This window comes from Caretta caretta, chromosome 23 (assembly GCF_965140235.1).
Source record: "Caretta caretta isolate rCarCar2 chromosome 23, rCarCar1.hap1, whole genome shotgun sequence".
Lineage (NCBI taxonomy): Eukaryota > Metazoa > Chordata > Testudines > Cheloniidae > Caretta > Caretta caretta.
Window position 1 is genome coordinate 11,868,995 of NC_134228.1, and position 12,670 is coordinate 11,881,664.

Sequence of the window (12,670 nt, forward strand, 5' to 3'; positions counted from 1 at the left end):
ATGGTGGGATCAATGGGGCCCATTGTCTGGGACCCAGAGTGTGGGGGCAGATAGTCATTGGGCCAGCAAAGTGCCCCTTCCCACTGCAGGTGCGGAACCCAGGAGTCCTGGCTCTCAGCCCCCCCTGCTCTACCCAATAGACCCCGCTCCCCTCCCAGAGCCAGGGAGAGAACCCAGGAGTCCTAGCTCCTACCCCCACTCCCGCTCCCCCTCCAACCACTAGACCCCACTCCCCTATCAGAGCCAGGGAGAGAACCCAGGAGTCTTGGCTCCTAGCCCCTCCCCACAACCACCAGTCACTGCTCCCCTCCCAGAGATGGGGAGAGAACCCAGGAGTCCTGGCTCCCAGCTCCATACACGCCAACCACTATCCCTCACTCCCCTCCCAGAGCTGGAGGATAGAACCCAGGAGTCCTGGCTCCCAGCCCCCCAACCACCCCCGCTCTAACCACACACCACTCCCCTCCCACAGCTGGGAACAGGACCCCAATCTCAGCCTCTCTGTGCCTGGGCCCACCCCTGCAGAGGTCCCAAGCAGCTGCCAGGCTCACCCTCACCAGGCCGGCTCACTCACCCCCTACTGCCCAGCCCCCTGGGCCGGCTCGCTCACCCCCACTGCCCAGCCTGGCAGCTGTAGGTTGCCCTGACCTCTTGTGGCACGAGCTGCCCAGGGGCTGGAGCTGGCTGCTGCCAGGCTGGGGTGGTTCCTCCGCCCGCCGACACAGGCCTGCCTGCAATGACACAGCACCAGCTGCTGGGCTGCGGGAGACCGAGCCCTCTGGAGCCAAGCACCAAGCCTGGGGATTCAGTGGATTTGGCTGGCAGGAGGAGCCGGCCTGGCACCCCCCGCACTCCCGGCCCAGTCACTCTGTGCCACCCACACCACCCACACAGCCCCCTGCTGTCGCTCACGCTCGATCCCCAGCATCGGGAGGGAACCCGTTAGTGTTGGCCTGCGATAACGACCCTCAGGGCTGGGGTCTTCCCATGCCACCAAGAGGGGACACACCCTGCTGCCAGGCTCAGGGGGGCCATGGCAAAACTGGGGCTACATTATAAGCTCCCTCCCACCCGTTGTCCAGTTACACTGAGCGATCATTGCTTTGTGTGTGTCCAGGGCAGCGCCCGGCGCGACGGGGCCCCAATCTCAGCGACTCTGTGTCTGGGTAGTGCCCGGCCCGACAGGGCCCCAATTTCGGTGACTCTGTGTCTGGGTAGCGTCCAGTGTGATGCTGTACCCACACACGCCTCTGCCCACACCGTACCCACAATCCCACGCTGCATTGTGATGTCACCCTCACCCCGAGGATTCTCCCTGGTGCCCGGCGCATTGGGGCTGAGAACGGGCAGAACTTGTCACACCGGGCTGCGCCATGGTGCTCCTGGCTCTCCTCATGCTGGGGGCCTGGCTGGCGGTGGGTGCCGGGGGCTGCCTGCAGTGCGACCGGCAGATCCGCAGCACCCTGGAATCGCTCCGCACCAGCCTGGTGCCCCGGCAGATCCGCGACAGCCGCCTGCAGGCGAGGGCCCAGGCCCTGCTGCGCGGCATGGAGGGCGGGTTCTTCCGCCACTACGCCACCAGCCAGTTTGCGGGCACGGCCGGTATGGGGCACACCCCAGAGACCTCCAGGGGGCACGACTAGGGGTATCCAGGGGTCACAGCCCACGGGTATCTAGCGGGCACGGTCTGGGGAAGGACTCTGCAAGGATAGGGGGAGTCATAGGGCAGAAGGGATGAGGTTGAATCCACCAACGCTCCACTCTCCCCTCTGTACCCAACACCCCCTCACACACACACCCACTCTGCCCTGGCAGTCAGGGCTGGCCCCAGGGCAGCACTAGGGGGCGCTGTGCTGCAGGGGGCAGGATGAGGGGCAGGCTCCCCACTCCGATGTTTTCTCCCCCTCAGCTTTGAGCAGCATCAACGCCCTGATCCACCGCGTGAGGCTGACGGCAGCTGGCCTGGAACGAAGCGCCCTAACAGGTGACAGCCCCGCGCCCTACAGTGCCACCAGCACCCCACAGTCCTGCACCCCACAGCACCACCAGTGCCAAGCCCCACAGAACCCCACAGTCCCGCACCCCACAGCAACACACAGCTCTGTGACCTCAGCACCCCACAGAGGCCCACAGCCCCACGCCCCCCACAGTGCCCCACGCCCCCAGCACCCCACAGCCCTGCACCCCACTAGCCCCGCGCCCCCAGCACCCCACACTGCCCCCTGCTGAGACAGGCAAGGCTGGGATAGCTGGGAGCATCCCCTCAGAGCCAGCACCCCCCCCCCCGCTCCCCACAGCGCCCCCCCGCCACCAGAGTCACTCCCCCATCTGTCCCCAGACCAGGCCCTGCTGGACGCGCTGGTCGCTTACAGGCGTAGAACGACCATGGAGCTGAAATCGGCTCTGAAGGAGCATCAGGCAAAAGGTACCAGCTCCTGGGGGAGGCTCTGTCCCTCTGCCCTGAGCCCCTCCCCCTTCCTCCAATTCCCCCCCCCGAATCTCCTGGTTCTGCAGGCCCTTCAGTCACAGTCTGGGGCTATGATCGGTTTCTGTCTCTGTCTCTCCCCAGCTTGTAACCCCAAAACCTGTGGTAAGTCAACTTTCCATCGCTGGTCAGGGAACGGGGCAGGGAGCCTGTCCCCCTGGGGGGGGCCACCCCGATCCGGCCCCAGGGGGAGGAACTGGCTGGCTCAGGGGGGGCAGGGAATGGGGCAGGTGTCAGTGGGGGGCGGGGGCTGGCTGGGGGCCTGCCCGGGGGTTTCACTTTTTCCCCCTTCCCAGGCTGGCTCTACTATGACGTCTTCGACTGCACCCATTGCAGGAAGGCCAAAGCCGTGTGTTTGAAGCAGCACCACTGTCTTGGTAGGGAGGGTGTCAGGGGGCAGAGGGGTGGGGGGGGCAGGGAGAGGTCAGGGGGGCCATGGGCAGATGAGCATGACATCCAGCGGGCCGTGGATTGCAGGGTCGGGGAGGGAGGGCATGGGGGCTCACACAGGGCCATGGGGTGCAGGGTCAGGGAGGGGCAGGCACCCAAGTCGGGCGGGTTTCGTGACTGGGTCAGCGCTGGGGGGCGCAGACAGCAGGCATGCGGGGGGTACTTGGGAGGGGCCTTCAGCTCTGTCAGCTGCTAACTCCCCTCCCCAACACAGTGGACTCCCAGGCCCGGCTCTCCCTCCGGTACCGGCCCCCAGCCCCCGGCCCAGCCATCGCCCGGACCGGTGTCTCCGTGGTGCTGTGCATGGGTGCCCTGCTCTTCCTGGCACTGAGCGTCGCGTGAGTGTGAGAGGAACCCTCCTCCCCCCCACCAGAGCCAGCCGCATCCCCGAGACCTCCCTGAGCCGGCCGGCCGCATCCCCCGTGCCCCCCACCCCGAACCAGCCGGCCGGCCGCAACCCCCCCTGCACCCCCCCCAGAGCCGGCCGGCCGCATCACCCTCTGCCCCCCAGAGCCAGCCGCATCCCTTGCGCCACCCGCCAGATCCAGCCGCATCCCCCTTTGCCCCCCAGAGCCGCCTGCATCCCCTGCGCCCTCCCCCAGAGCCAGCCACATCCCCTGCCCCTTCCCCCAGAGCCGGCCAGCCGCATCCCCCTTTGCCCCCAGAGCCACCTGCATACCCCGTGCGCCCCCCCCTCCCCAAAATCCGGCCACATCGCCCATGACGCCCCCCAGAGCCGGCCACATCCCCCGTACTCCCCCAGAGCTGCCTGCAATCCACCCCCTGAGCCAGTAGCATCCCCCTTTGCCCCCCCGAGCCGGCCGCATCCCGCGCAACCCTCCCCCAGAGCCGGCCGCATCCCCCGCAAGCATTGGGTCGCTGTCCAGGCCCGTCTGACTCTGTCTCTCACCCCCCAGGGCTGTCACCTACTGGAGGAACCAGCAGTCCCTGAGGCAGTAGGACCCACATTCCCCACACACGCCCCCCGTCCCAGCAGCAGGCTGGGGACGGGGCTGGACAGATGCTGGAGCCGCCATGGTGGAGATCATAGACAGGGGCGCTAGCTCCGGCTGTCAGCCCCCAGTCCCTCAGATCTCAGATCCCCTCCCACCCCCCGCTCCACTCCAGCTGGAAATTAAACACAGACCACAAGGTTTTGAGTCCTGGCTCCCAGCCCCCCCAGCCACTAGACCCCACTCCCCTCACAGAGCCAGAGAGAGGAGCCAGGAGTCCTGGCTCCTAGCCACCCTGCTCTAACCACTAGACCCCAGTCCCAGTGAGGAATCTATGTACAAACGACACGAGTATTTTATTTCCAGGCTTACACTGGGGAAGCCATGGGGCCTGGCATGCCCAGGGGGGTGAGGGGTTGGGTCCTGCTGCCCCCGCCTTCCTCCCCAGCTGGGCTGGGGGGTCCAGATCCCGCTGCCCCTTTCTCAATCCCTCACCTGGCTAGCACTCCAACCACCTGCCCCGTCTGGCCCAGGCCCTGTCCTCCAGCTACCTGCGGTGTCGGTAGCACACACAGTACCTAGGGGAGAGTGGCTGTTAGGGTCTGCCTTCTGCCCATGCCCCCCCGGACTCCTGGGTTCTATCCCTGGCTCTGGAAGGGGAGTGGGGTCTAGTGGTTAGAGCAGGGGGGACTGGGAACCAGGACTCCTGGGTTCCATCCCCAATTCAGATTCCCCCCAAGTGCTGGGTGGGGTCACCCCACTTTCAGTATCTGTGGTGAGCCCTGAGGGGTAGAGGCCCCCTGAATCTGCCTCAGTTGGGGGGCAATCCCAGGTTTTGGGGTGCATGCGGATGGGGGCAGGATGCCGAGGGGGCAAAGGGGGGGAATATGGGAGTTGGGCATCAGAGGCAGGGAATGTGGGGTACCCAGGGCAATCCCCCCATCCTGAGCCCCCAAGTCTGCCTCTCCATCCCAGCTCCCCAAGTCCAGGGAGGGCACTCACAGCAGGGCGGCCGAGGCCAGCAGCACAGATTGGCAGACCAGGAAGAGATAGAGGGTGATTTCCTTCCTCTCTGCGTCCCGCGGGTCCTCCTCTGGGGACAGAGAGGGGGTGAGCCCTGAGCATGCCCCACAGCCCCCCACACCTCCACCCCATGGACCAGCAGCCCCCTGATTCACCCCACAGCCCCCAACCCCCAGTACCCCACACCACCTGCTAAGCCCCCCCTTCACCCCACTGCCCATCAGCCCCCCCTTCACCCCACATCCCTTGCTGTCCGCCCCCACTGCCCAGCCCCCCGCCCCGAACCCCCGGCAGCAGCTACCTCCGCAGAGCTCCCCGTCGAAGCACTGGGCGCTGATGCGAAGGCAGGTCCAGCAGTCGAGAACTGGCCCCTCCGTAACCGCTGGGATGGGGAAAGGAGGGGGACCAGGTCAGGGACCCATGGGGAGACCCCGCCCTGCCCTCCAGGGGATGCCAGCTCCCACCCGGCCCCAGGGCAGGGCCTGGCTGGCTCAGGGGGCAGGGAATGGAGCCCAGGGCCTTTCCCCTCTAGGGGGTGCCAGCTGCCATCTAGCCCCAGGGGGCAGGGAAAGGGGCAGGGGGTGGCCACACTCACTGCAGTCCTCGGAGCAGGCTGTGGGGGAAGCACAGACAGACACAGCGTTAGAGCCCCACTCCCATGGGGCACTCCCTGCCCCCCACACCCCTCAGAACTCTCCACCCACCCAGAGGGCCCTACCCTGATCTCAGGGACCCTGAACTGAGATCTCCCCGCTCCCCCCCAATGCTACTTGCATCCCATGGGGCTGGAAACAGGGGGCCCCTGGCTGGCCCATGGGGTGCGGGGGGGCAGCCCATCTCCAGGGGCACTTACCCAAGTCAGCGAAGCTCTCCAGGGTCTCTCGGAGGCGGGTTCGCAGGGAGTCGCGGTGCTGGGCCAGCGTCAGCTGCAGCAGGTGAACCCCTGGGGGACAGACGGACATTTCTGGGGAGAAGCCAGCCCTACACACACCAACACCAGCTGAGATGGGAGGCACCTGTGACGTGGTGCACCTCAGCTCCGGAGACCCCCAGCCCCACTGCCGCCCCCCACCTCCCCGCCACTGCCGGCTCCTGCCCAGCGTCCCTGCCCCCCGGAACCTCCAGCCCTGCCCCTCCCCACAGCCTGGGCCCCTCTCAGCCCCCCAGATCTAACCCCCCCACACACACGCTCACCTTTCCAAGGCGTCTCCTTGAGAGCCCTCAGCCAGCTGGTCAGAGCAGCTTTCACAGCCAGCACCCCGCGGACATCTGTACAGGGAATCAAGGGGTTGGGGGAGCGCTCTCTGCCCCCCAGCAGCTCCGCCGGTGCCCCTCACTCCCGACCCGCAGTCCCTGCTAGCCCGGCCCTGGGCTCCCCGCCCAGCCCTGATGGTGCCCCTCGCTCCCGACCCGCAGCCCCTGCTAGCCCAGCCCTGTGCCCCCCGCAGCTCTGCTGGTGCCGCTCACTCCTGACCCGCAGCCCCCTGCTGTCCCAGCCCAGGTGCCCCAGTGGGAGGGGCCGCGCACCCAGCACCCGGTGGTGTTTCTCTGGCAGGTGGGTGCTGTAGAGGCGCTCAAAGGCCTGGACTTGGCGCTGAATTAGGGCATCCCGGTCGGGCACCTCAGAGGGTACCACCTCCCGCAGCAGCACCCCCAGCCCCCGCAGGAAGGGCCGGTCACAGTGCAGGCAACCACCCGCCCCCCAGGGGCACAGCAGGAGGAGGAGTAGGAGGGAGCAGGACATGCCCACAGATCCCCGGCCCTGCTGTGACCTCATCACCCAGGCAACATCACAGAGCCACAGGGGCAGAGTATTCCCTGGGTGGGGAGGAAATGATGTCAGAGGCAGAAGAAGGGGTTAAAAGGAGTTGGTGGCAGCACAGGAAATGATGTCACAAACAGATGTGGGATCTAATGAGGAGTGGGTGTAGAACAGGAAGTGATGTCGGAGGCAGAGGATAGGGCTGAAGAAGAATTGACGGCAATCAGGAAGTGATGTCGGAGGCAGAACAGGAAGTGATCTTTGCAGCAGAAGGGGGCTGCGAAAGGATTAGAGACAGAACAGGAAGTGATGTTGGAAGCAGAAAGGGGGCCCAGAGGTGGACTGAGGCAGAACGGGGAGTGATGCAGGATTGCCGACCCTTGACCTTGATCACCATCCTGGGATTTTGGTCCCCCCTGCGCCAGGAGTTGCCCTGTTCCCGCGGGCGCCGGACCCCAGCCCTGGCCCCGGGGCCGCAGGAGGAAGGGCCGGGTTGAGACACAAGCCAGTGCCAGGGAGCTGGCTGGAGAAGTCGTTCAAACTCTCCCACGCTTGTCAACCCACTGGCGAGGGGCCCATCTCGGGGGGCGGGCCCCAGGGCGAAGCCCGGAGAGCTCAGCGCCTCCGTGAAAAGCTTGGCTAGCAGCGGCCTGGGCGGCTGCCTGAGCGTGACGGGGCAAGTGCGGCCACTGAGCACGTCGGGGAAACTGAGGCACGCGTGGGCTTTGTAAAACCACTACCGAAAATGCCCCCCCCCTTGGCCAGGGGAGACCCGAGGCGACCTGGGATGTGACGTCAGCGGCAGAAGAGGAAGTGATGTCAGGCGCCGAAGAGGGGGCGGCCGAGGCCGTGCGGCAGAGCCGGAAGTGACGTCAGAGGCAGCCGCGGCCCGAGGCAGCGCGGCGGTTGCCGGGGCGATGCTGGCGCTGGCGCTGCTGGCGCTGCCCCTGCTGGCCCCGGGCGCCGCCCCCTGCCTGCGCTGCTGGCCCGACGCCGCCCGCCACGTCCGCTACGACGTGCGGCTGCTGCTGGGGGCGGCGCGGCCCGGGGCGGCCGCGGGGCTGGAGGGGGGGCTCAGCGCGCTCCTCTTGGGGGGGGACCCCGGCGTCCGGATCATGGGTGAGGGGCGGGGCGTGGGACCCCCCCGCAGCCCCCCCAGCGCCGCCCGCGCTGCGACCCCGCGCTGCCCCCCACGGAGACCGCTTCCGCCGACTCCCCACGGGGACCCCTGCTGAGCCCCCCGGCTTCCCCCTAACAGCTTGTGGCGAGCCCTCCCCCTCACGACTCCCCTAGCTCCGCCCCTTCCCCGCCCCCTGCTGAGCCCCCCCCGCCCCTTCCCCGCAGCCCCCTGCGCGCCCCCGCAGCCCGGCGCCCCCCGCTCCGCGCCCCCCGTGCGCCCCCTGCTTAGCCCCCCCCTCGCCCCGCTCCCCGCAGCCCGGCGCCCCCCGCTCCGCGCCCCCCCGTGCGCCCCCTGCTGAGCCCCCGCAGCCCCCTGCGCGCCCCCGCAGCCCGGCGCCCCCCGCTCCGCGCCCCCCGTGCGCCCCCTGCTGAGCCGCCCCGCTCCCCGCAGCCCGGCGCCCCCTGCTTAGCCCCCCCTCGCCCCGCTCCCCGCAGCCCGGCGCCCCCCGCTCCGCGCCCCCCGTGCGCCCCCTGCTGAGCCCCCCCCGCCCCGCTCCCCGCAGCCCGGCGCCCCCCGCTCCGCGCCCAACGTGCGCCCCCTGCTGAGCCCCCCCCGCCCCGCTCCCCGCAGCCCGGCGCCCCCCGCTCCGCGCCCAACGTGCGCCCCCTGCTGAGCCCCCCCTCGCCCCGCTCCCCGCAGCCCGGCGCCCCCCGCTCCGCGCCCCCCGTGCGCCCCCTGCTGAGCCCCCCCCCGCCCCGCTCCCCGCAGCCCGGCGCCCCCCGCTCCGCGCCCCCCGTGCGCCCCCTGCTGAGCCGCCCCGCTCCCCGCAGCCCGGCGCCCCCTGCTGAGCCCCCCCTCGCCCCGCTCCCCGCAGCCCGGCGCCCCCTGCGCGCCCCCGCAGCCCGGCGCCCCCCGCTCCGCGCCCCCCGTGCGCCCCCTGCTGAGCCCCCCCTCGCCCCGCTCCCCGCAGCCCGGCGCCCCCCGCTCCGCGCCCCCCGTGCGCCCCCTGCTGAGCCCCCCCGCCCCTTCCCCGCAGCCCCCTGCGCGCCCCCGCAGCCCGGCGCCCCCCGCTCCGCGCCCCCCGTGCGCCCCCTGCTGAGCCCCCCCCCGCCCCGCTCCCCGCAGCCCGGCGCCCCCCGCTCCGCGCCCCCCGTGCGCCCCCTGCTGAGCCCCCCCCTCGCCCCGCTCCCCGCAGCCCGGCGCCCCCTGCTGAGCCCCCCCCTCGCCCCGCAGCCCGGCGCCCCCTGCGCGCCCCCGCAGCCCGGCGCCCCCCGCTCCGCGCCCCCCGTGCGCCCCCTGCTGAGCCCCCCCTCGCCCCGCTCCCCGCAGCCCGGCGCCCCCTGCTGAGCCCCCGCTCCGCGCCCCCCGTGCGCCCCCTGTGGGCCCCCTCGCCCTGCTCCCCGCAGCCCAGCGCCCCCTTGAGTCAGGACAAGGGACGTGGTGGGTGCTGCAGGGGTTGACGGGCAACAAACCTCTCCTCTGTACGGCCACAGAGCGGGAGCGCCTGGAGCGAGAAGCCGGGAAGCTCTTCTATCGCCTGGACCAGATCATCACCCGCAACCGGCAGGGTGAGCGCCGGGGCCGCCAGCCAGGGGCCCAGCCCCTCCTCCGCCTGCCCTGTCTGCCCCGGCCTGAGGGCTTGCCTTCCCCTCCCAGAGCTGGGGAGAGAACCCAGGAGTCCTGGCTCCCACCCCCCACCCCCCGGAGTAACTAAGGGATGACAGAAGTTGGGACTTTTGCCCTTTTTGATCTGAGCCATTAGTCGAAATTCAGGGTCTTGTGGCCCGTTGCCAATCAGAGAAGATACTGAGCCCGAGTCTAAGGCCAGCGGGAACGGTCAGATCGTCTGGCCGGTTCGCCCCACTGGCTAGCACAGGCCAGTGCCCTGCCCCCAAGCACTGAATTAGACCAAATTGGGGCTGGAAGTGCAGTCAGGTAACTTTGGGCCGATCCCCTTTCGTCAGTCACATCCTGTCCCCCTTGCAACTCGAGCACCAGCCAGGGAGGGAGGTCCCGTGGCCCCTGAACACCACAGGAGATGGGCTCTTTGCTCACAATCCCATGCCTCCTCCCTCACAGCCCTGTGCCTAAAAGCTCTCCTGGGTGATTTGTTCTCTCACGCGCCTGGGTCTCTGTTGGGGGCTTCGTTGTTGCCTTTGCCCGCTTCTCTTTCCCTCTCCCCTAACATATGACCCAGCCCAGCCCCAGCAATGGCCTTCCCGGGGCCACAGGGCAGACCCCACCGCCAGGACAGGGGAGGAGGGTTCCCATTACTGGAGGGACTCCACCTCCCTGTGGGACGTCGCTGGAGGCCATCTCCTAGCTGCGTCTACCCCAGGGGCTCGGTCGGCCCAGCCTCGGCACACACAGGGGATGGGGGGAGCGACGTCGCCCTGAGTTTTAACCATGGCCTGCGCTTGAGTGGCCTCGTAGGAGTGGGTCAGCTCCGGGCCGAGCACGGTGCTTCCTTTCCAGCTGTGCACAGGGGCCGGCCCTGGCTCAAATAAGGCGTGTGACACCCAGCACCCCCCACCCCCAACTCCTCCCCTCCCCCGCTCCTGCCTGCAGATCCAGAGCGCCTGATGAAGGAGGCAGCGCTTGAAAAGCAGAACTTCACCCACCGCCTGAAAGCAGCGTCGGCAGCCATCCGGCAGCAAGGTACCCGCCCACTGCCCAAGCCAGTGCCCCTCACTCCTGACCCACAGCCTCTGCTAGCCCAGCCCCGGGCTCCCCCCAGCTCCGCCGGTGCCCGTCACTCCCGACCCGCAGCCTCTGCTAGCCCGACCCCGGGCTCCCCCCGCTAGCCCGACCCCGGGCTCCCCCCATCTCCACCGGTGCCCCTCACTCCCGACCCACAGCCCTGGCTAGCCCGGCCCCGGGCTCCCCCCAGCTCCGCCGGTGCCCCTCACTCCCGACCCGCAGCCCCGGCTAGCCCAGCCCCGCCAGTGCCCCTCACTCCTGGGTTCTCTGCCCGCTCTGGGAGGAGGGTGGGATCTATTGGTTAGAGCAGGGAAGCTGGGAGCCAGGACTCTTGGGTTCTCTCCCTGGCTCCGGATTCCTGGGTTCCATCCTGTGGGGGGCGGGGCAGAGGGCACGAGGGAGCTGGATTAGGGGTCAGGGCCGTTCTGCCTGCTCTGATCCGTGTCTCTCTCTCCGCAGTGTGCAGCGCGTCCTGTGGTGAGTCCGGCCGGCGGCTGCCTCCTGGGGGGGTGGGCAGCTGCAGCCCCTGGAGCCCAAACCCACCACTCGTGCCCTGGGCCAGCTGCCAAGTGGGGCCGGATCCACCCCCCAATGCTGGCCCCTGGGGAGGGGCCCCCAGGAATGCCCTCTGGGGGCATCTCTCTAATGGGGTCCCCCCCCAACAGGCAGGCCTGAGCCCTTCGATTTGTCTGAGTGCGACAGCTGTCAACGCCTCCAAGCTCGGTGCAGGGACCAGAGGGTCTGCGCAGGTAACCCCCAACCCCCTGAACCCCAAACCCCCACACATCCCAGCCCCCGAACCCTGACATTCCCCCCATGCCCTGCACTCCCCATGGCCCCCAAACCCCAACACCCCCCAGGCCCCTATACCCCTCAAAGTTCCCCTGAACTCTGGAACCTCCCCAAATCCTCCCACAGCTCCCCCAAAACCCCAGCCCCCTGCCCCAACCCTTCCCTACACCCCCAGCTCCAAACCCCAACACCCCCAAAATTCCCCTGAACCCCAGCATCCTCCACAGCCTCCTGAACTCCCCCAACCCTTTTTCCAGTCTCCCCCCCCGACACCCTGTTCACCCTCTAGTACCCCCCACAGCCTCTTATAGTTCAATCTCCCCACAGCCCCCCTGAACTCCCCCCACAACCTCCCAAACCTCAGCACCCCCTACCCCCCTGAATTCTCCCCAGCCTCCCCATTACCCTCCAGTGCCCCCCATGGCCTCCCAAACCCCCCAACCCCCTTTTTGCCTCCAATTCCCACCCCACACCTGGCCAGGCACCCCAACTCCTGCCCCCTCTTTCCCCCCAGGCGCTGCTGTGATCCTGGCTGTGGGGCTGAGCCTGGTGGGACTGGTGCTGGGAGCCGCAGTGGGGTGAGTGGGGATCAGACAGAGGCGGGGGGCGGAGAGGGAAGTGGGACCCAGGCGTCCTGGGGAAAGGGACTGGAGATGGGCCCTGATCCAACCCTAAGGCTGGGGGCTGGTGGAGAGGGGGGTGGGGAATGGGGCCACTCCCCTCTAAGGGGCGCTGGCTCCAGTCTGGGTGGGGGCTCGCTGGCTGTGGGAGGTGGGATGGGGCCACTCCCCTCCAAGGGGGGCTGGCTTCTGTCTGGAGGGGAAGGGGGCTGGCTGGGAGGCACCAGCCTGAGACCCCTGGCCCCGGGACAGGGCCTTCCTTTGTTACAGGAGGCGAGCAAGGCTGGCGGGCGGCACAGAGGCCGAGAAGGGGCTGGCAGCAGGCAGGACAGAGCCCCCCGCGGAGCTGGGGAATGGGGCCCCCATGGAGCAAGGGGACGGGGCCCCTGCAGACTTGGGGAATGGGGCCCCCGCAGAACAAGGGGACGGGGCCCCCACAGACTTGAGGAATGGGACCCGCATGGAGCCAGGAGATGGAGCCCCCGCAGACTTGGGGAATGGGACCCCCGCGGAGCAAGGGGACAGGGCCCCCGCGGAGTCAGGGGACGGGGTTCCCATGGACTTGGGGAATGGCACCCCCATGGAGCAGGGGGACGGGACTCATTAAATGTTGGCGTCTTTTCCCATCCCGGCTTTTCTGGAGAATGTGACTGAGCTGCTCCCCCAACTGAAATCCCCAGCTGACGGGCCCCTCTACTCCGGTATCCCACGTCCCCCAGCCCCACGGGTCCCTCTACTCCGGTATCCCGCCTCCCTCACCCCCAC

General features: G+C 69.0%; 3 protein-coding genes across 15 annotated transcripts in view; 2 read left to right on the plus strand and 1 right to left on the minus strand.

The window, feature by feature from the left end:
• The window catches only part of LOC125627924 (myosin-14), a 54,981-nt gene extending 48,813 nt beyond the window's left edge, over window positions 1-6,168 (minus strand). For 10 of the 11 annotated variants that reach the window (XM_075122375.1, XM_075122373.1, XM_075122371.1 and 7 more), the window contains exons 1-4: window positions 5,765-5,888; window positions 5,507-5,524; window positions 5,213-5,293; window positions 4,891-4,981 (exon numbers count right to left, since the gene is read on the minus strand). In XM_075122375.1, coding sequence (XP_074978476.1) covers window positions 4,891-4,981; window positions 5,213-5,293; window positions 5,507-5,524; window positions 5,765-5,873 — 299 coding nt within the window. In that variant the 5' untranslated portion in view covers window positions 5,874-5,888. Of the gene's footprint in view, window positions 1-4,890; window positions 4,982-5,212; window positions 5,294-5,506; window positions 5,525-5,764; window positions 5,889-6,105 lie in introns of those variants that run through there. The other variant, XM_075122379.1, reaches the window with a different exon arrangement.
• IZUMO2 (IZUMO family member 2) lies at window positions 1,374-4,896 on the plus strand. Its single transcript, XM_048832667.2, has 7 exons — window positions 1,374-1,602; window positions 1,910-1,984; window positions 2,339-2,425; window positions 2,570-2,590; window positions 2,782-2,862; window positions 3,150-3,273; window positions 3,853-4,896. The coding sequence occupies exons 1-7, from the start codon at window positions 1,374-1,376 to the stop codon at window positions 3,893-3,895; spliced, it is 660 nt and encodes a 219-aa protein (XP_048688624.1). The 3' UTR covers window positions 3,896-4,896.
• A 415-nt stretch (window positions 6,169-6,583) lies between the features above and the next one.
• TEX51 (testis expressed 51) lies at window positions 6,584-12,531 on the plus strand. 3 transcript variants are annotated; one of them, XM_048832633.2, is made up of 7 exons: window positions 6,598-7,792; window positions 9,287-9,361; window positions 10,362-10,451; window positions 10,953-10,970; window positions 11,159-11,242; window positions 11,800-11,863; window positions 12,158-12,531. In XM_048832633.2, the coding sequence occupies exons 1-7, from the start codon at window positions 7,591-7,593 to the stop codon at window positions 12,510-12,512; spliced, it is 888 nt and encodes a 295-aa protein (XP_048688590.2). In that variant the 5' UTR covers window positions 6,598-7,590; the 3' UTR covers window positions 12,513-12,531. The 3 variants fall into 3 exon arrangements, with proteins under 3 accessions (XP_048688591.2, XP_048688592.2, XP_048688590.2); XM_048832634.2 differs by lacking the exon at window positions 10,362-10,451 and having other exon boundaries at window positions 6,584-7,792; XM_048832635.2 differs by lacking the exons at window positions 10,362-10,451; window positions 10,953-10,970 and having other exon boundaries at window positions 6,584-7,792.
• Window positions 12,532-12,670: the final 139 nt, after the last annotated feature.